The sequence below is a fragment of the Podarcis liolepis genome, assembly GCF_965112155.1.
Source record: "Podarcis liolepis genome assembly, chromosome: 4".
Classification (NCBI taxonomy): domain Eukaryota; kingdom Metazoa; phylum Chordata; class Lepidosauria; order Squamata; family Lacertidae; genus Podarcis; species Podarcis liolepis.
In genome coordinates, this window is record NC_139558.1 from 104507078 (window position 1) to 104529619 (window position 22542).

Here is a 22542-nt window from a genome sequence, read left to right on the forward strand (position 1 = left end):
TGGCTTCTGGTTCCTTCCGAACGCACCCCAACGAAGGGGGAGTGCGGGTGTGGCGGGAGCAAACTGTGCTGGTCCCGTGGGTTACCCGAGAGGCTAGGTCCAAGTCCAGTCCTTGGTCAAATGTGCAACGTGGAGGCAGTCCGTAGTAGCTGAAGCTGGGTGCAGGGCAGGGAGTTGGGTGAAGTCAGGAACAGGCTTGCAAGCAGGGAGCCAGGACAGGTCAGTAGATCAGGCAGGAACTAGCAACCAACAATGTTGCTTCCGCAACTTGGGACTGGGGCTGGCCGACTTTTTTCTGTCCTGAGGCATAAGGGTGGCCCCGATCCTCTGGTGACTCGCCTCTCTAACCCTGAGCCTCTGCAGCCCAGGAGAGGCTGGAGGGTTACCGGACCCAGAGGCAACCTCAGCTTTCTCTGACGGGGCTGAGAGTGGAGCACCTGCAGGCAATGGGTCCTCCATCACCTCAGGAGCCAGAGCAGACTCAGCTGGTGCCTGCACCTGAGGATCCAGCACAGGTGAGGACCCTTCAGGCTCATGCCCCAGCCCTGGCTCAGCTGGTTCTGGAGGAGGGGAATTGTGTGCAGGCTGGGATCCCTCAGGTTAGCATCCAAGTCCGAATCCCAGGCCATCACACCTTGTCAACAATGTGGAACTGTAAGGTAAAGGTACCCCTGCCCATACGGGCCAGTCTTGACAGACTCTAGGGTTGTGCGCTCATCTCACTCTATAGGCCGGGAGCCAGTGCTGTCCGCAGACACTTCCGGGTCACGTGGCCAGCGTGACAAGCTGCATCTGGCGAGCCAGCACAGCACACGGAACGTCGCTTACCTTCCCGCTAGTAAGCGGTCCCTATTTATCTACTTGCACCCGGGGGTGCTTTCGAACTGCTAGGTTGGCAGGCGCTGGGACCGAGCAACGGGAGCGCACCCCGCCGCGGGGATTCGAACCGCCGACCTTTCGATCGGCAAGTCCTAGGCGCTGAGGCTTTAACCCACAGCGCCACCCGCGTCCTTGTCAACCCGCGTCACACCTTGTCAACAATGTGGAACTGTGGTAGTCCCCAATTTGGACTTTATGAACATATGTGGAACAGAAACTAGCAGACATTTGGTCTTTATGAATGAACTGATTTGTTGGGACCTCCGTCTATATTATTGCACTTTATGTGTTGTTTATGTGGAAGATAAACATTTGATATTGTGGTAAGAATATATAGAAGATTATTGTTTATATGAATGCACAGCCCGTTACGTCTTGTGTGTTTGTCCATTCCAGGAACAGCATTCCTGACCCAGATTTTCACAAGAAGTCCCTAAGATGATTCCCCTTTCAAACAGGATACGTGAATCTAAGCCAGTAGGGTCCTCCTCTCTGGCAGACGGACAACCCCGTCCCCAAACCCCCACTTCCCAGACTTCCCCATGGGGGTCCCCCACACCACCCATCACTCGCCAGGATGTCCTCAGAGCCCCCTGAGCTGAGCTGCCTGGCAGTTGTGAATCACCTCCGGCAGGTACAGCTGATCTTCCTCCAGCAGCTGAAAGGCAAAAGTCAGGCTGTCAGTTCCTCACGAAGGGAGGGCTTCTCCACATCCCAGAGTGCAGAGTGGGGGGCAAGGAGGGCAGGTCTGAGTCCCTGCTCTGGTTCTCCCCAATACTCACCCCTGGGAGAGGGATGTGCAACCGCAGCACATCTGCAAAGAGAAGGACGTGGGGACAGGTGAGTCCGTCCCTGAGCACCTGGCAAGGATATTCCAAGAGTTTTCTCCTGGATTCCAAGTCCTACTGCTGGGGAGGAGGGACATCCCAAGCCTTGGCGGTCAATCCTGGCCTCCTTCAGCCAGAATGTGACTCCCCAGGCCAGGGATAGGCAACTAAGGGTTGGGGGCCGGATGCGGCCCAATCGTCTTCTCAATCCAGCCCACAGATGATTCGGGAATCAGTGTGTTTTTAGATGAGTAGAATGTGTCCTTTTATTTAAAATGCATCTCTGGGTTATTTGTGGGGTATAGGAATTGGTTCACCCCCCCAAAAAAATATAGTCTGGCCCCCCACATGGTCTGAGGGATGGTGGACCACCTCACGGCTGAAAAAGGTTGCTGACCCCAGGCTAACAAGATGGTCAATATCCGGATCCACTCCATCCCTTTAAAATTAAAATAACAAAATGGATCCCAACTTTCAGAGCATGTAAACCACATGAGTGGAAAGACCCCTGCGCCACTCACAGAAATAGGACTATACTTCCTTCTCCCACCTTTAAAGTAAACGTCTACGTAATGAAACCATATGGTCCCAAGTCTGCCTTCCTCCACCAATCTGAACTTCACTCTTCAAGCCAAAAGACAACACTTCCCCGTCCCTGAGCGAACCCCCCTGGCCTTTCATTGGTAGAGCTGCCACCACGCCGGTAGCGTTTACCTCAGCACAATGCAGGGACTGAATGAGGGGGCAGTGAGATGCTTTCAGCCTCGGACACTTGGTGGGTTCTGAAATGACTGTGAAGGCCAGATTCACGACCCTGGAGGGCTGGATTTGGCCCAGGGAATATAGATTGAGGACCCCTGGCCTACACTGACTGGCAGCAGCTCCCCACAGTTTCAGGCAGGGATTTCGTCCAGCCATTGCAGGAGATGCCAGGGGCTGACAATGGGACATTCTGCATGCCAAGCAGATGCTCTAGGGCTCCCCATATTTCCCTGCACTTTCAATGCTATGCTATTAGCAACTGTGGAGATTCCACCTGCCTCTTTTGAAAGGAGAACACTCACCTGATCAATAGTATTATTATTATTATTATTATTATCATCATCATCATCATCTATACCCCACCCATCTGGCTGGGTTTCCCCAGCCACTCTTGGCGGCTTCCAACAAAATATTAAAATACAATTGTCCATCAAATATTAAAAGCTTCCCTAAACATAATAACAACAACCATCCATTTTCAGGCCTTTTAATTAGCAATTAAGCATTTCTGGACAAGGGAATGGCATACTTTTGTATATTAGTATAAAAAGCATGCATAGGAAAGTATTACTCATTTATGACGAGAATAGGATTTATTTATGTTGAACTTCTCTTGGTTCCTCCTTGGCAGCCAGTGCAATGGTTTCAGCAGGGCTAGAACTCAGGACCCGCTGCCTTGAGGGACATCTAAGAGCAGTTGGGCAGGGAAAGGTCTCCCTTGGGAGGTGGTGGACTCTCCTTCCTTGGAGGTTTCTAAGCAGAGATCGGACGGCCATCTGCCATGGATGCTTTAGCTGAGATTCCTGCCTTGCTGGGGTTGGACTAGATGACCCTGGGATCCCCTCCTATCTCTCCACTCCTGAATTCTAGGAGGAGCTTCCTTGCCTCCTGCAAAGCCCTTTTCCCTGCAAGCTCTTCCTCTGGTTTCTGGCCAAGGGAGGGAGATGCTCAGAGTCCAGCCAAGAGCCTCACTCCACAAAGGGATATCTGGGCATTGGCATAGCCGGGGGGGGGGGAGCAGCTGCCCCCCTAAATGCATAAAAAATAATAAGAATATGAGGCTCTGCCAAGCGAGAGAGGGCTGAGCTGGGTGGACTCGGCTTGGCAAGGGTTAAAGGGAACCGAGCTGCCTTCCTAGAGAGGCCAGGAAGCAAGGGGGGGCCAGGTCCTCCAGAGCCAAGGCCCCTCCCTCCCCAGTCCTTTCCCGCTTCTGTGTCTCTCCTGCAAGGGCTGCATCGCTGCCCCCTCCTGGGATCTGGTGAGTCTCCTCTCTCTCCCCCCAGAGGGTGCAGTGGGGAGACGGGGGGGGGGTCCCAGGGCTGCAGCAAGGGAGGGGGCCTGGGGGGCCTGATCTGCTCCTGCAGGGGGGGACCCCAAGTCAGGGAGGAGAGGGTCCTGCCAGGGAGGGGCCAGGTCTGCCACGCTCTCCTTCCTGCAGATCAGAGGATCCCAAACTCATTTGACCCTCCGCCCCCCCCTTTCAGAAAAAAATCTCCCTTCTTTAAACAAAGGAGTCCATGGGACTTTAACTCTGTGTGACATCGCTCAGCCTCATTGCACAACAGAGGGAACAAATGTGCAAGTGGTTTTGCAAAGCCAGACGAGGAGGTGGACTAGCCCCCCCCCCAGAAAAAAAGGGTGGGAGAGAAAGGCCAGGAATAAAGAGAGGGATCCCAGCCCATAGTCTGGCTGCTGCATTGGGGACCAGTTTCCCAGTGTCTCCCAGGGCAGCTCCCCACGGAGGCCACTGCTGCAATCCCCTCGCACCCAGAGCAGGGCATCCCAGGACCACATCCTCTCTGTCCCAAAGGGTTTGTTGCTGGAAACCGAGCCTCCAGGGACCTTGGCATCAGTGGCTGTGTGTGTGTTCAGCCATCTAAGATAATAATAATAATAATAATAATAATAATAATAATAATAATAATAATAATAATAATGGAAGATTACCCGCCTAAATTGCAAGGGATATGTCTTTGGCCTCATCCACTTGGCCCTCAGGGGGTTGGCCTGATACATACCTGGCCCTCAGAGCAAAGAAAAAGGGACCCCACCCCAGGAGTCTGTCTTGAGAGCGGCAGAGAGTCCAAGTGCAAGAAAAGGAGACAGAAGCAGGGGAGTGGGGGTGGGGGGAGAACAACTCCTGAGGAACCCCAGGTGAGGACCCCCACTAGAGCCAAGTATCCATTTTACACAAGATACAAATGACTCCCTTGTCAGTCAGTTTTGACTTCATGCATTGACTGGCAGGCAGGAGCAACAAGGCTGATTCATCTCCCAGAAATCCCTTCAGTTGCCTCCACAATTTGCATTGCTAGAAGGCTAGAGACATATTTCTTCTCCTCTTACTCCTCTTTCCCCCCAAAAAGATAGCCAATGGTCTGGGATGTGGTGCAGTCCAGCCCTAGTTCCCAGCAAGACTCATCCATGCTTGCTCAGGGAATCTTTTTCTTCTCCTGACCTACAAATTCTGTAACAGAACAATGTATTTGCTTTGTAGGATTTGCTAGAGCTTCTCATTCAGACAGAACTTGGCAGAAGACCAAAGTGTTCCTTCCGATCTCTCAGAGGCTTCCTGAGAGCACAGATGGATGAGCGAGACACAGCTGGCCCTGAAACAGGAAGAGGCCATGACATCCAAACTGGGAGCAGTGGGGGGTTCTGGGAAAACTCTGTGCAGAAGATCCTGGGTGAGGAGGACACCCTCTGCTCAGAGGTGCAGAGCCTGCAGTTGAGGCAGTTCTGCTGCCAGGAGGCCAAAGGACCCCGAGAGGTTTGCAGCCGACTCTACCACCTTTGCCACCAGTGGCTGAAGCCAGAAAGGCACACGAAAGCTGAGATGCTGGACCTGGTGATTTTGGAGCAGTTCCTGGCTGTCCTTCCACCAGAGATGGAGAGCTGGGTGAGGGACTGTGGAGCGGAGACCAGTTCCCAGGCGGTGGCCCTGGCCGAAGGTTTCCTCCTGAGTCAGGCAGAGGAGAGAAAGCAGGTGAGAGAGACCTTTCTCTGGATACTCCCAAGGGGCTCCAAGCAGGACGGAGAACATCCCATAATGCTCTACTGTTGGCCCATCCGTTTTCTGGGAAAGCATCCATGGAATGAGATCTATCACCCTTCAAGTCTTTGTCATTCTCTTTCTAGTATTTCTCCCCATTCTCTGTTTTGAATCCTTGTTTCTTTTTCAGGGAAAGGATCTCTTTGCAGAAATGGACCTGGATTCCTGTGAGGCAGAGAGGCCTCCATTGGACACCAGAGAGAGGCCACTGGGTAAGGAGGAAGGTGGTTTTTCTCCATTTGGTCTCATTCTGTTGGTTTTCCAACTCATCTGAGGGTTCTTTTCACCTTGTTTTGGGGAGAGACAGTTGAGAACAAGGGTCCAGAGGAGGGGAGATGTATTTCTGCACAAACAAACATATGAAATGGGCACAAACCTCCAAATGCTCTCAGTAGGTAAGTCTTTCTCAAAGCCCCATCTGTAGTTAGAGATGCCCTGTTTCACCTGTGAGGGAAGCAGACAATCCTGGCGTCCTGCTTACCTTTTTTCTCTTGCAGGTGGCAGAAGGATGCCGGCAAGACCTCCTGATCCGCCTTTTCATGGGGGCAGAAGGGAAGCAGCGGCTGTGGAACCAGATCAGGTCAGGGGAAGCTGCCTTGTGGGGACAGAGGCCGAGGGATGGAGCAATGTCATGGACTGGTTGGACACAGAGGAATGGTGGGAAGAAGCAGCCGGGGAACCAGGAAGGGAAGACGGCTCAGAGCCGAAGGAGTGGAGGTGGAGGAAGGATGAGCGATCAGAGGGGGAAGAGGGAGAAGCCTGGGAAGAGGAGGTGTTAGAAACTGAAATGGTAACAGGGCTTAGTGAGCTGGGAAACTCTGTGGTAGAATGCAGTGTAGAATCAGAGGCAGAAGAGGAAGGAGGCAAGTGGGAGAGGAAGGTCGAGAAGCTGAGGTGAGTAAGGAGAAGGAGGATCATCGGTGGCTCCCTCTCCTTCTGCCAGAAGCCACCCTCCCTGCTTGTCTCTCAGAGCCAGGAGACCAAAATAGGCTTATTTTAATTGTAGATTGATCACTGAATGCTAAAATTGTTTTCTAAGGAGTGGACAAATGAGAACAAATAGTGGCCTGGATTCACCTAACCAGCCCCATCGGATGAAAAATGGGGCCTGCCCCCCATCCCCCCCCTCCATGCTCCCAGGAACCCCTTGAATTTGGCTTTACAGCATTGGGAGGGAACTCCCTAGAACAGCACATGAGGAGAGGAGAAAGTGGATCCTTCCATCTGGCAAACTGGAATCCCTGCATAGGCAGAATGATTTGAAAACCACATGTGGAAGGACTTCTGGGTTAGCGTCATCGGCAATGGCGGAGCTCCTCTGAGAGGAACCCGCTCCGTGAAATTCGGGTCTTGCCACCGCGGCGAAGGCGGAGACCCTTCAAAAATCCCAGGCGGAGGAAGCCTGGGAATGTGGGATTCGGCTGACACCAGGAGTGCCCCCCCTACTCGCAGAGAACCCCCTTTTTGGGGGATCCAAAGCGACGTGGGGCGAGTGGCGTAGTGTTTTGAATCGACCGCTATTTTTACGGAGTGAAGCCGCACAGCCGTTGCTGGAGAGCGCTGACTTTTTCTTGTGGACAATTGGATTTCAAACAACAACCCGTGAGTAGAACTGGAAATTGGGCTTTTAAAATAATTTAATTTGGCATTGAACGAGGAAGGTCTAAACAGGAAGTCCACCTCCCTTTTCTGTAAATAGACTGAAGCAAAGAACTTGTTAACTAAGGTCTTGGAAAGTCCTACGTAAAGGATTAAAACTCCAGTGATTGAAACTATTCTAATACCGCCTTTGGAAGCAGGGGAAGCCTGCAGGAGAAGGTGAAAATTTAAGAATTGAAGCGCCGTATCCCTAAACCTGGGAGCGGTCTGTGAGGAGCCCATCGACGGTGAATAGACAAATTTGACAGCTAGCTGTCTAGATACAAAAGAAAGACTTTGTTTCCATTGTCCGTTTCTGCGTTTAAAAAGAAGGAAAGGTAATTGGAATTGTTACTAATTTACTTTTGAGACTTTTGGGACTGTGCTGGAAGGATTGATAAATGGAGACTGTTTCCCTCTAGAGGGAGTTTTTGGACATTGTTACAAGAATGCAGCTGGGAAATTGGTTTTAAAGATAAAGGCTCTGAGAAACCAGCTTTGACCTTGAACATTTCAAGGATGTCGGTAGAGAAAGAAGTAGCGTCTGTATTGAATAGGACATTTTATCTATTGGGAAAGCTGCATGAACAGATAGATGCCATGGCTACCAGTGTTGATATTTTGGGAACAAAAGTGGGCATCAGCAAAGAAGTCGACAAGAATCCGGCACAGGAATCTTTTTCAATTGAACAAATTGAAAAACCAGAGAAGGAGAAAGTTGTTGTTAAAGTGATGCAAGGGGGAGCCTTAACCCTACAGAGGCAAATGGAGGATTATAAGTTGAGGCCTTATATGATTATAATTAGGAGAAGCCAGTTTCTGGAGATGGGAGCCTGGCTTGATCTGGAAAATGAAAGGTGGAGAGATCACCTTATGTGGGGATCAAATGACTTTTGGGATATGAATCTGAGCCAGGAGGAGATCGGAGTCTTTGGGGCCTTTGGACTTGGAAGAAGTGTGAAACAAGATTTGGAATACTTTATGGGCCCTATCCTTAACTATGGAAATCTGGCAGACCTGCTAAGAAGGAATATGACCATCGTTGGGTTGGAGCCCCCCCGAGAACTGCTTTTTAATACCAAAGATTATCAAGAAGATCGGCAGATGGGACATGAAGAGGAGTTAAGAGCCTCAGATTTAAGATCTCCAGGTTGATGGACTGTTGGAGGTTGATGGAACTGTTGGTAGGGGCCGAGACCGGGGAGGGGAGATGGTGAAAGAAAATTGGGAATTTAAAGTGTATATATTGAGACTTAAAAAAAAAATTTTTTTTTAATGAGAGATGGGAAAATCATAGAATGAAATTTTTATGACCCTAGGGGAAATGTCTTAAGAGAATAAGTTCAAATATATCAGTTTTAATGAGAAATAAGATTAAATAAGGTAAAAGTGGACGGCTAATTGGTGAAAGAGAGAATGGAAAATTACAGTATATTAAGATAAATTATTAGGATAAAAACAAAGATGAAGGATTTGCTGAAATACCTATTTGAACTAGAATACAAAGAGGGGAGGTGTCAGTCATTTCTGCCAGTCCCATATAGTCTATCACCTTCACCTGCCATTCTTCCAGAGTGGGTAGATCTTGTGCCTTCCAATACTTTGCGATGAGTATTCTTGCTGCTGTTGTAGCATACAAAAGAAAGTTCTTTCCTTCTTTGACACCAATTGGCCGACCATGCCCAGGAGGAAGGCCTCTGGTTTCTTCAGGAAGGTATATTTAAATACCTTTTTCATTTCATTATAGATCATTTCCCAGAAAGCCTTAATCCTTGGGCACGTCCACCAAAGGTGAAAGAATGTACCTTCAGTCTCTTTACATTTCCAGCATTTATTATCAGGCAAATGATATATTTTTGCGAGCTTGACTGGGGTCATGTACCACCTGTATATCATTTTCATAATATTCTCTCTTAAGGCATTACATGCCGTAAATTTCATACCTGTGGTTCACAACTGTTCCCAGTCAGCAAACATAATGTTATGTCCAACATCTTGTGCCCATTTTATCATAGCAGATTTCACCGTTTCATCCTGAGTATTCCATTTCAACAGCAAGTTGTACATCTTTGACAAAGTCTTAGTTTTGGGTTCTAACAATTCTGTTTCTAATTTTGATTTTTCCACATGGAAGCCAATTTTCTTATCCAAATTGTAAGCCTCCCTTATTTGAAAATAATGAAGCCAGTCTCACACCTTATCCTTAAGCTTCTCAAAACTCTGCAGTTTCAATTTATCTCTCTCTTGTTCCAAAATTTCCCAATATTTCGGCCATTTGGACTCCATATTGAGTCTTTTCAGAGCCTTTGCTTTGCTTCCATTGGTGACAGCCACCTTGGGGTTTTATTCTCCAATAAATCTTTATATCTTATCCAAACATTAAACAATGCTTTCCTGACAATATGGTTTTTAAATGCTTTATGTGCTTTGACCTTGTCGTACCACAAATATGCATGCCACCCAAAAAAATTGTTAAAACCTTCTAAATCCAAAATGTCTGTGTTCTCAAGGAGCAGCCAATCTTTCAACCAGCAGAATGCTGCTGATTCATAGTAAAGTTTAAGGTCTGGCAGGGCAAATCTACCTCTTTCCTTTGCATCAGTTAATATCTTAAATTTTATTCTGGGCTTATTGCCCTGCCAGATAATCTAGAAATATCTCTCTGCCACTACTTGAAACAATCCATCTTGTCCGCAATTTGCAATGTTTGAAACAAAAACAACATTCTAGGCAATACATTCATTTTTATAGCTGCAATTCGACCCAACAAAGAAAGCTTCAAATTTGACCCAATTTCTAAATCTTTTTTCTCTTCCGTCCAACATTTCTCATAATTATCTTTAAATAGATTCCCATTTTTAGCTGTCATATTAATCTCCAGGTATTTCACTTTTTTAACCACAGTCTAACCCAGGGGTCTGCAACCTTTAAGACAAAAAGAGCCACTTGGACCCGTTTCTGAAAAAAAAAACAACAACTGGGAGCCGCAAAAACATTGCAACATTTAAAACAAATATAACACTGCATATATTGTTTCTGGCCTTAATGCTATATATACAGGATCGTGCAGTCAGCTGTCAATCTCAAGAAAAAAGGACAAATTAATAGCTAATTAAAATATTTAATTTACAACCAGGTAACCAGGTTAATGGGACTTTTGCTCCTGAACCTCAGTGCTCAGTGTCTGCACATCAGGGCTGTAAGACGTCACCTTCATTTTCACACAGGCTTGCAAGCTGTCATCTGTGAGGCGTGATCGGTGTTTGTTTTTAATATAGTTCATGTTGGAGAAGACCTGCTCACATACATATGTGGAAGAGACCACAAGGGCCATCGAGTCCAACCCCCTGCCAAGCAGGAAACACCATCAGAGCACTCCTGAGATATGGTTGTCAAGCCTCTGCTTAAAGACCTCCAAAGAAGGAGACTCCACCACACTCCTTGGCAGCAATTCACCAAACTTTCACCAAACTTTCCCCTGCTTAAGTTTAAAAAGGGGCTTCGCTTAAAAAGGGGCTTCAGGCAACTAACTCCACGTGGAGTTCCACGCGACCGCAACTGCATAATCAATGCCACAAAATGCCAAAGAAAATTAACCAGGGCCCCAGTGAACCATAAATCATAATCAGTGCCTGATGTAAATAATAATTAATAATGAGGGCCCAATGTCATCCTCGTCATTATAAAAATAATCCCTCTCTTCGCGCCGCCCAGCCTCCCAAGAAAAAAAACCCACTTCAAACGGTCACAAAGCACAAATTCCACGCGACCGCAACTTGCTATGCCCAATAACCAATGCCCCAAAATGCCATAGAAAATTAATCAGGGCCCCAGTGTACCATAAATCATAATCAGTGCCTGATGTAAATAATATATAATAATGAGGCATTCGTCATTATAAAAATACCTTTTTTGACACTTTTTATTATTTCTTTGTTTGACCCCTCAGAATTACTCCTCCTCATAGAAATAAACATTAAATTAACAAGTTACCTTTTTTTGAGTGTGTGTTCTTCACTCCCCTTCAAAACAGTGACCAGTGTATATGCCCCCTTTCAATGCAGCCTGCTTACAAAGGCGGGACGACAAAGACCAGCAATAAGCTGTTGCATAACGTTCCCCAAAAACTTTCCCCTGCTTAAGTTTAAAAAGGGGCTTCAGGCAACTAACTCCCACGTGGAATTTCCTATAGTAAGATGGCGGCCGCCTCAGAAGACCACATGGGCAGATAAGATGGCTGCTGGGACGATCCGGTTACCCAGCAACAGCACAGCTGATTCCGACGCTTTTGAAAGCAGCCGGCAAAGCAAGTGTTGGAGCTCCGAAGCCACAATGCTGCGCATGTGACCAAATAGCGAGGACTTACTTTGCTAGAGACAAGCCCCGACGCTACCACAAGCCTCCCTCTCTTCGCGCCGCCCAGCCTCCCAAGAAAAAAACCCCACCTCAAACAGTCACAAAGCACAAATCAGTAAACATAATAAACATTAAATTAACAAGTTACCTTTTTTTGAGTGTGTGTTCTTCACTCCCCTTCAAAACAGGGACCAGTTTTGAACAGTGGCTTCAGGCAACTAACTCCTCCGCCTCCTCCCCTCGCGCCCTCCCCTCGCGCTCGCCCCTCGCCTCCTTCCCTCGCCTCCTTCCCTCGCGCCCTCCCCTCGCCCCCACCCCTCGCCCCTCGCCTCCTTCCCTCGCGCTCTCCCCTCGCGCCCTCCCCTCGCCCCCGCCCCTCGCCTCCTTCCCTCGCGCTCTCCCCTCGCGCCCTCCCCTCGCGCCTCCGCCCCGGAGCCGCAGCAAAGGCTTTAAACAGCCGCATGCGGCTCTGGAGCCGCAGGTTGCCGACCCCCGGTCTAACCTGTTTCATTCTGAAACCTCTCTCTTTCAATCGATGTTATTTTTTTCTCTAAAACCTTAGTTTTTAACTTGTTCAATTTAAATCCTGCCACTTGACCAAATTCTTGAATTAGTTCCAGAACCCTTTTAGTACTAGATTCTGGCTCCTGTAATGTCAATACTAAGTCATCTGCAAATGCCCTAAATTTGTACTGTTTTGCTCCGACCTGTATACCTTTCACCAACTGGTCCCTTCTGATCATATTCAGCAGGACCTCCAAGACCAGGGAAAAGAGTCGGCAGAAGAAGATTGGAAGAAATTTAAAGACTACTTACAGAAGTATTATAAAATTAATGAATGTTAGAATGATGTTGGATAGAAATTAAGGGGTTTCCAGCTGTAATGCTTAAGAGATATGGAAAAAAGGTTTAGAAATAAGTAAAATTAATGGTGAGAATTTGCTGAACTGATAATTTGAATTGGAATACAAAAAAGGAAAGTATGAGGAGGTCTGGGAAACAAGTTAATGGAAAATAAGTAATGGAAATTTTGTGAGTTTTTAAATTATTTTTATTTTTGTATTTTTTGTATTTTTTCTTTTTTTTTCTTTTTGATTTTACTGTATTAATATTGAAAATCCTAATAAATATCTTTAAAAAAACAAAACAAAGAAGGGAGGTGTGAGGAGGTCAAGGAAATAAGTTAAAGAAAGAAAATTATGTAAAGGTTTGACTTGTTTTTTTCCTCTTTGATTGTATGTATATCTAATTATTTTTCTTTTTCTCTCCTTTTTATCTGTTTTTGTTTTTTATTTTTTTTCTTGGATGTGACTTATTTTTATGTATTGATTTATTTTTTCTTTGTTTCTTTTTGTAACCTTTAAAACTTGAATAAATATTATTTTTTTAAAAAAATGAAAACCACATGTGGAGTACCACTTATTTGCACAGAGACAAATACCCATAATTAAAATGCAGAATAAAATAAGCACCCATAATTAACATGTACAGCAAAGCAATCCTATTGAAACAACACCGCAATTTACAGGAAGGAAAGAACAGAGCATTGTGGAGCAGATCATATTTCTGCTGTCTCAGAGGAGGACATTTCCCTTTTTCTTTTAGGGTCCAGTGTGCTTTGAAGATGTCACCATTCGTTTCACGGATGAGGAGTGGGCGTTGCTGGATCCTGACCAGAGAGCTCTGCATAAGGACGTCATGGAGGAGAATCGTGGGATCGTGGCCTCTCTTGGTAAGGCTCCGTGTGGGATCGTCCTATCTGCCTGGAAATACAAAAAATACCTCTATGGACCAACCTCACATATTTTCACAGAGCTCAACAGCGCCCCCATAACACCTGGGAACCTAACACCCCCACGATAAACAGTAAATTACAGTTTTTTCTTTGAACAATCTTCCTCAAATTATTCCTTTTTCTACCACAATTGGGCTGGTCTCAACTGCCCAGGCCATCTTAAATGTCAGCTTCAGAATTGTTAGGAAAGATAAGTAGCTTCAGGTTTTCTGTTTTTGTTTTTTCCTCTGTCAATCTTGGGTTGACCAAAGAGACGACTGACATTGGAGATGGAGGGGATGCCATGACTGGGCCAAACAAAATTCATCCCAGAGAAGAGCTTACTGAATTTCAGGTAGAAGTAGCAGTGGTGATGATGATGATACAGTGGTACCTCGGTTTACAAACTTTATCTTTTCCGGAAGAGGACTGTTCTTAAATCAAGACACCACTGTAGTAATAATAATATTTTTTATTTATACCCTGCCCATTTGGCTGGGTTGCCCCAACACATATATAAACATGGCTTCCAACACATTTATAAACATGAAGCATAAATAATAATAATCTGATCCCATATAAAAAGAACATTAACTTTAAAGTGAACTTCTCCTAGTGGCCAAAATTGTGGAAACCTTTTGTGAAAAGTATATTTCTGAGGTTTGATGGCTCAGAACACCCCTTTTGTGTGGAGTAATACCATAAAATTATATATCAATGCAAATATAATTTAATGAAGAATGTAATGAAAGAACATTTATGAAGGTGTATTTATTAGAACAGCAGTCCTAACCATTTATTAGAACAGCAGTCCTAACCATTGGCAACCTTTAGCTTTAATTACGGCCTTACAATGCCTTCCCATGAAGTGAACCAAGTTTTTAGTTCTGCAGCTGTAATAAAGTGAAACCAAGCTTAAATTATTGCCTCTGTTAATTGGACTTTATTGCTGGGTTGCTTCTGACTAACAAGTTTCTTTAGTCGGTTATATAGATTTCTGATTGGGTTAAAGTTTGGGCTATTCCCAGGCCATTCCAGCAGTGAAATATCATTATCTTGAAAGCACCTTTTGCACACAGCAGCAACACGACATAGAGCTGAATCCTGTTGAAATAATACATAAAAATAAAAATATATAAATATATAAATGCTTCAGTATCTGGGAAAAGATCTGTTGGGATTCGCAGGATGATGAGTAAGTCTGCAGGCTTCAACAGGCTGATGCAATACTCTGTGAAGTGCTGGGTCAGAGTGACTCAGCAGGAATGTGATTGGCTGTCACCTGTTTTAAAAGGAAAGCCTGTTCAACAGTAAGTGTGGTGGTTGTGCTGTGGTGTGGTGATGCTGTGGTGTGTGGGAAAATGATTGCTTGTACATGAGAGCATGAGCAGAGTTCTTATTACTGCAGGGTGATTTCATAGCTAGAAGCATCCTTGGAGCATGAACAGCACGTGAATAGCTCGTGCTGTCCCAAATGATTGGTTAACGTAGCATGGCCTGATGCTCGCATGGTCTAGTGCGATGGTCCTTATCTGCTGAGAGAGAACAAATTGCTTTGCTTGTATTTTGTATCTTTCTGATTTCACACAATAAAGGCTGTGCTGCAGTAGCTCTAAGGCGACCAAAGGGCCAGAGCGGCCAGAGAAGCCAGAGGGGCTAGAGCAGCCATATTTCTTCAACCTATCTTGGTGTGAGACTGATTTCTACTGATGTCGAGCTGGTTCTCGACATTTGGTGCCCCGTGTGACTACCTTCGGACTTCACGTTGTTTCTCATCGTTCAGTGCTCACCACGCGTCTTTCATCCGCTTTGGATCCCGGTGAGTGCTCCCTTTCCTTCTGCCATTGTGGGGCAGTCTCTTTCGGACCGCGTGCGTGTGATTTATCTCGGACTTCATGCTGTTTTACAACGTTCAGCTCTCACCTCGCCCGGCAAGGGCTGCAGACGCGTCGTTCATCCACCTAGTGGATCCCTGGTGAGTGCTCCCTTTCTTTTGCCATGTGATTCTGGACTACGTTACGGACTTATCAGCACTTATCTCGCCCGGCGAGGGCTTCGGCGCCATTCATCCTTCTAAGGATCCCTGGTAAGTGCTCCCTGCTCTTTTTGCAACTCTTGCAATCATGGGAACGTCTCTCTCTGCACCACAGAAAAAGTTTTCTGAAGACCTTAAATCTCTTTTGGCCAGCAACAGCCTTCTCGTCTCAGATGCTGACCTTCAGTCTCAACAGCAAAGCTTAACTCCTACAAATCTCCTCCTGGCCGCTGCTTCTGCTCCTTTGCCCCCCCTCCCAGTCCTCATGCTGCCTTCAGAAGCACCGTCTTATCAGCCTCCTAAACGGGCAGACATTTTTTCTCCTTCGGCTCCTGTCGTCCCTCCTCTGCATTCTTCGCATTCAGCACCCCCCGCTCTTCCACCTCCTCCGCCCAAGGCATCTGGCACCGCTCCTACCATTCCTCTTCAAAAATCTCTCCGTGCCACCGCTCCGTTGCTGCCTTTTGATTCTGATACTCCAAATCTCTTTCCTGTGATTGCTCCTGCACCCCCAGCCCCCGTCATGCTGACTCAAACTGATGTTCTCGATGGGCTGACGGGAGGAGGCAATTTTCTTCCTATTGCCCAACAGTTGGCCCTTGATTCTATGTATTGGGCAGCCACCACCGCTGCCGCTCAAGAGGCTTTGGCCTCTGTCCCTGATGACAAGACTGAGCGAAATGGCCTATTGGGAAGCCTCAGACAGGGCCCTGCAAAGCCCTATGGACAATTTGTTGATCGCTTGTACAATACCTTCAAGCGGCAAGTTCAGAACCTGGCAACACAAGAACTGACTGTACGCCAGCTTGTGTTTGATGATGGAAATGAGGACTGTAGGCAAGCGCTGTGCCTTCTAATGGCAACATCAAATATAGCCATTGCTGATATGCTTAAAGCCTGCCAGTCAGTAGGCACTGCTAGCCACGGCCTGCTAGCCACGGCCTGGTCCTCCTCCGTGTCCCAAAATCCTGCAAAGGCTACAACCTGTTGGATTGACAGTGGCTAAAGAAAAATCCAGCGGACTTTACCCATTACGTACCTGGGACACAAGCTGACAGCATCTGCAGCCATTCCAGTTACGCCTCAACTACAGTTTCCTGGTTATCTTAGATTGGTGGATTTACAACAAATTCTTGGACAGCTGAATTGGATAAAGAGTTATTTGGACCTGCCCACCTCCACTTTGTCTCCACTATTTTCTGCCCTTAAAGGACATAAGGATCCAGCAAACAAGATCACAGTCACCTCTGCAATGGAAGAGGCTCTAACCACTGTGAACAACCATCTCCGCAGATGTATGGTGGACAGGATTCCTTCTCTTTCCATGGCACAATTATCACTTGCAGTATTTGACACCCCGCTCCTTCCAACAGCTATATTGTACACCACAGGCCAGAAGCCTGGGACTGTGTCTATTGTGGAGTGGCTTCACCTGCCTCATGCTACACCCAACAGCGTCATGGACCTTGTTGCTAAGGGCTGACATCGAGCACTTGCCCTCTCTGGAATAGACTTACAGTCAGTGTACCTGCCCTTCTCCCAGGAAGAATTTCAGCATCTGATGATGACAGCCGTTTCTACTCAAATAGCTTTTGCTGATTTCTTGGGAAATATCAGATACAATCCTCCTAGAGACCCTCGTTTGTCTTTCCTTACAGGACTACGTTATGTCTTGCGAACTGCTTTGTCCCCCTTACCCTTACCCTCCGCCCTTACTGTGTTCACTGATGGTAACAAATCCAGAGGGGTGGTGGTGTGGGAAGAGGAGGGGGAATGGAAAAGTTTGTATACTACTGAGCAGTCCTCAGCACAACGTGCTGAATTGGCAGCTGTAATTTTGGCATTTCAACAGTTTGCTAATATCCCTTTCAATCTCATTGTGGATTCTCAGTATGTATATAATCTTTTGAATGTCTTACCATTGTCTTATATCACTCCTGCTATTGATCAAAATTTGTTTACATTGTTTTCCACTTTGCAGAACTTGGTACAAGTTAGAACTTGTCAGTTTTCTGTAGCCAATCTCAGATCTCACACTGGCCACCCTGGTTATTTAGCAGAAAGTAATGCCAGGGCAGACCATGCTTTGAAGAATGGTATTTTTTCATTGTTTTCAGACCCATTTGAAAGTCATTCTGTATTTCATCAAAATGCTAAAGTTCTGGCGAAATCTTTTTCGTTGCCCATTTCTCAAGCTCGAGACATTGGGCTTCTTCTGGATTGTGGTTTTTACATGCCAATAATCGAGCCACGAAATATCACACAGGTTGCTCGGAAGTGGCCATTGGACTAATTTACCATTCTCATCCTTATTGGCATCACTTGGATTTTACCCCCCAGATATTTTTGTTTCTCCTCCCTCAGGAGTCCTGCCTTATGATGTGTTCCCCTGAGCATGTACAGAGGGCTGTCTTGGAACTATTGTGGACTCTTGGCAGGGGAGGGGTGAGGGGATTTCAGTGTGTTCCAGTTGTTTCATTTTTGTGCTTTGGCATGGTTCCCGGACAGAAAGCAAGTTGCAATATGGTTCTTTAGCAAGGTCTGCAAAGACAATGGGCTCTGTTCTCGACCTTGTTGCAATCTTTTTAGTTACAGCAAGCGGAATATGCTTCGCTAGTGCCTTTTAGCTGCTGAGAAAAATGATTTTAAAAAGCTTCTCAAAGCTTTGAACCTTTTTTTGTGTGTGTGGTGGTATTCTAGTATTCCTGTAAATGCTTCACATAAGATTAGCAATAATATGAAGGATAATCGTATAAGTTCACCCCGTTGTTTTTTTTATCGCTTGTAGAAATACTGCCTTATTGTTTTTGTTTTAATCATAATAGTAGTATATTTTTAGGTCATTATCCATATTGTAATTGGACCTATGAGTATGTTAATGGATCTTCTTATTTTTTTTAATTACCACTATGAGTGATAGGCCAAAAGTCTCAGTTAATAATGTCACAACCTACATGACTTATGAACAACAGGCTGCATGTAGAGATTTTAATGTTTGGTTCAACTGAATGAGAAAGAGCAGTAAATCTACATGTTTGCTTTAATCTGATTTATGGTTTTACTCTGTGGCATAAAGGCCTACAAAGAAATAACCTTTGCCTTTTCTGGAACCTACACTCTAGGAATAGTGATACCCCTGATATAAAAAATAGATAAGCTCCCAGAGGTTCGTTTGTGTAACAGAAGGGAAGTATAATCACCTATTTTTCATTATACAGGAACAGCCATCTCTAGATCCCCTTTTCCCTCTTTAGGTGTAGGGATGAATTACCGTGATTTGCATAGATTGGCAAATTCGACCGAAGCCTTGTTTAATTCTACTATCTTGGCTTTAAAAATGATTAACACAGAAATGTCAGAAATAAGAGAAGTTGTTTTATAAATTTTTTATGCTTTAAATGTAATCTTAGCCTCTAAAGGTGGAATTTATGCCTTAATTCATTCTCATTGTTGTATGTATATAACTGATCAATCGACCAATATTTCTGCTATTATTGATTATATGGAACAAATGATAGCCCATAATCCTTTGAATCCACCTGAAGGTTTTGATCCAAGGGATTGGTTATTTTCTTGGTTACCTAATGGATTATGGTTAAGAAATTTATTATTGATTGTAATTGCATGTATTGTTGGTTTTATTATGGTGTGTTGTATTCAATGCTTGCTTTTTTTTGATTTCCTAATGTATTGCATGGTGGTTTCGACCAAGGCCCACCACAGGGATTACAAGGGGAATTTATGTTGCAAAATATAAATGCTTAGGTAATGGGAATATGATTTTGATTAATGGTCCCTCTTATAATATAAACAAGAAAAGAGGGCATGTGGGAAAATGATTGCTTGTACATGAGAGCATGAGCAGAGTTCTTATTACTGCAGGGTGATTTCATAGCTAGAAGCATCCTTGGAGCATGAACAGCACGTGAATAGCTCGTGCTGTCCCAAATGATTGGTCAACTAGCATGGCCTGATGCTCGCATGGTCTAGTGTGATGGTCCTTATCTGCTGAGAGAGAACAAATTGCTTTGCTTGTATTTTGTATCTTTCTGATTTCACACAATAAAGGCTGTGCTGCAGTAGCTCTAAGGCGACCAAAGGGCCAGAGCGGCCAGAGAAGCCAGAGGGGCTAGAGCAGCCATATTTCTTCAACCTATCTTGGTGTGAGACTGATTTCTACTGATGTCGAGCTGGTTCTCGACAGTGGTGGAGAGTATTCGTTTGCCTTAAGGAGCAGGTACTCTGTATGGACTGTTTTTGTAAATACCTTTATATAGCTCACATTAAAAAGACTGCACTGGAAAAACCTGGGACTCTGAGCGTTTCTGCTAAAAGCGCAGCGAGGAATTCTCGACAGGGTTATGGGCCCAGCACGCTTCCGCTGCGCAAGAGTACAGGTGGCAGTTATCTAGCCGTGGGTGCTGGAGGTGAGCTGCAGGGATGGAGCAGTCCAGAACTGGCGTGTTGCTGGAGAAGCTGACGGCCACGAACTACAGCATCTGGCTGGTCCGCATGCAACACTTCCTCAAGCGTGAGGGCCTGTAGAAGGTGGTGGAAACTCCACCGCAGCCCCCAGAGGAGGATGAGGACGACGATGAAAAGCTGGCACTAGCAGAGGCCCAGCTTGAAAAGGATGAGAAAGCTTTGGCTACGATCATCCTGGGAGTGGACGACAGCCAGCTAGTCTACGCAGCTGATAAGGTGATGGCAAGTGAGGCGTGGAATGCGCTCAAGGCTGTCCATGTGCAAGAGACAGCTGGCTCACTGATAACATTGACCAGGAGACTGTACCGGTGTCGGAAGAAACCGGGGGACTCCCTGGTAAACCACCTAAAATTCCTAACAGGCTGTTTCCAGGAGCTAGCCTTAAGAGGGAGGCCTGTGGGGGAAGAGGACAAAGTCTTTATAGTCCTGAGTTCCCTTGATGACAGCTATGATATGCTGGTCAACTCCCTCGAGTCTGTAGAGACTGATAAGCTGACTCTGGAATACGTGACCGGACGGTTGTATGCAGAGGAGGACAGGCGTGCAGAGCGAAAGATGACCTCAGCCCAGCTGTTGGAGCATCCCAGAGGGAACAACAGCCGGGAAGAGCAGAGGTGTCGGGAGCCGGAGAAACAGCCAGGAGGAGCTGCTGCAGACCAGCCGGTGGTCAACAAAGTAAAAAGGTGTTTTTGCTGCAAGTCCAGTGGACATCTGCGGGACTGCCCGAGAAAACAACAAAAACAGCAGAAGCACAGGAGGCAGCAGAGTCTACCGCTTGGGAGTCTGCAGATGGTCAGGAAAATGAAGAGCTGGGGGTTCTGGACAGTGGAGCTTCTCAAACCTTTTGTAAAAGAAAAGGATTGCTAACTGATGCTAGGGCTTCAAACAAAAAACATGTAAGTCTTGCTACGGGCCAGAAAGCTAATGTGGTTTGTGAGGGGGAGGTTGTGTTCCCACAGCTGGGACACACATTCAGGAATGTGTTGTGTGTGCCTAGTTTGCAAAACAATCTCCTGAGTATTCCAGACTTGGCAAAAGCAGGCTTTGAAGTAAGTTTTGTGGGAGACCAGTGTCAGATAAAGCAAAATGGGGCAGTGTTGGCAAATGCTAACCTTAGAACTAATATGTATGTACTGCAGTGTGAGTCTAAGGTTGCGAATGTGCAAAATGTCCCAACCCATGATATGTGTATTCATCTCCTGCACAGGCGTCTGGCTCATGCTAGCTTTAAGGTGCTGAACAAAACATTGGAGTGTGTGGGGATGAAAAACATTAAAAGTTGTGATAATTACTTAGACTGCAATATCTGCAAGGAGGTTAAAAGCAGGGCTTGCCCAGTAGCAAGAGCAAGCCAAAGAGAAACCAAAAAACAACTGGAGTTGATTCATGCTGATGTAACTGGTCCTTTTCCACCAAGTGTCTCCCATAACAAGTACTGTTTGATCCTAGTGGATGACTATTCTAGATTTGGCTGGGTCTATCCATTAAAGCAAAAGTCTGACGTTGCCCAAACTTTGAAGTTCTGGGTAAGAAGGGTAGAAAGGCAACTTGGCGAAAAGGTGTGCTCTATTCAGACAGACAGGGGAGGAGAGTTTATGGCAAGCTCCCTAAGAAACTGGTTGCGTTCCGAAGGGATTAAACATAGGCTTACCAATGTGGCAACGTCTTAGGAGAACGGAGTAGCAGAGCGTAGGGGAGGTGTCTTGCAGACACAAATGAAAGCATTGTTAGCAGATGCAAATCTTCCAATTAAGTACTGGGCTGAGAATCGCTTGTGGTCAAGGGTACTAGATGACATGCCCTATAAAATTCTCTATAACAAAAGTCCCAGTTTGCAACATTTGAGAATCTTTGGGACAAAGGCGTGGGTTGACATAATTGTAAAGAACCGAAGAAAAGGTGGGAAAAGGGCACAGCAGTTGCTATTTCTTGGGTATGAAAGTGGTACGAAAGCCTACAGGTTTGAAGATGATAAAAATCTTTTGAGTTATAGTCGATCAGCCAGCTTTAATGAGCAAAGAAATTGGCCCAATATACATGCAAACCTGCTGCCAGAAAAAGTTTTACTGCGGAACACTTCAGTTTGGGCTCAAGTATTTTGTTTATGCATTTTGGAGCATTTATATTCCCATTAATGATGCAGAAGAAGAAGAAGAAGAAGAGTTTGGATTTGATATCCCGCCTTTCACTCCCCTTCAGGAGTCTCAAAGCGGCTAACATTCTCCTTTCCCTTCCTCCCCCACAACAAACACTCTGTGAGGTGAGTGGGGCTGAGAGACTTCACAGAAGTGTGACTGGCCCAAGGTCACCCAGCAGCTGCATGTGGAGGAGCGGAGACGCGAACCCGGTTACCCAGATTACGTGACTACCGCTCTTAACCACTACACCACACTGGCTCTCAAATTCTGCCCACACCTTTTGCTGCCATACAACCCCAGATCATCACATTGTCTGGGTGTTTCACGGTCAGTGTAATGCAAGTAGGATGTAAATCTTATCTGATTCTTCTCGGGTATTTCATGCCATCACTACCAAGCAAGGAGATTTGGGTCTCATTGCTCCAAATAACACTGTTCCATTGTTCTGCTGTCCAGTTAACATGGGTTTAATCTTAGACCAGTCCTTGCACTCAACTTCACATTGCATTGTACCATGTCATCTTGTATCCACCCAGATGATATTCTTCTGTCATGTAGGCACAGTCTCTTCTTTCTTCGATCGTCACTTGCCTTTG

At 45.9% G+C, this 22542-nt stretch overlaps 1 protein-coding gene across 1 annotated transcript in view; it reads left to right on the top strand.

Annotated features, from left to right (window-relative positions):
* The first annotated feature begins 1441 nt into the window (after positions 1-1441).
* LOC310705005 (uncharacterized protein) overlaps positions 1442-22542 on the top strand; it is a 149744-nt gene continuing 128643 nt past the window's right edge. The window contains exons 1-3 of the mRNA XM_083499184.1: positions 1442-1513; positions 1564-1719; positions 4966-5454. Coding sequence (XP_083355310.1) covers positions 1457-1513; positions 1564-1719; positions 4966-5454 — 702 coding nt within the window. The 5' untranslated portion in view covers positions 1442-1456. The remainder of the gene's footprint in view (positions 1514-1563; positions 1720-4965; positions 5455-22542) is intronic.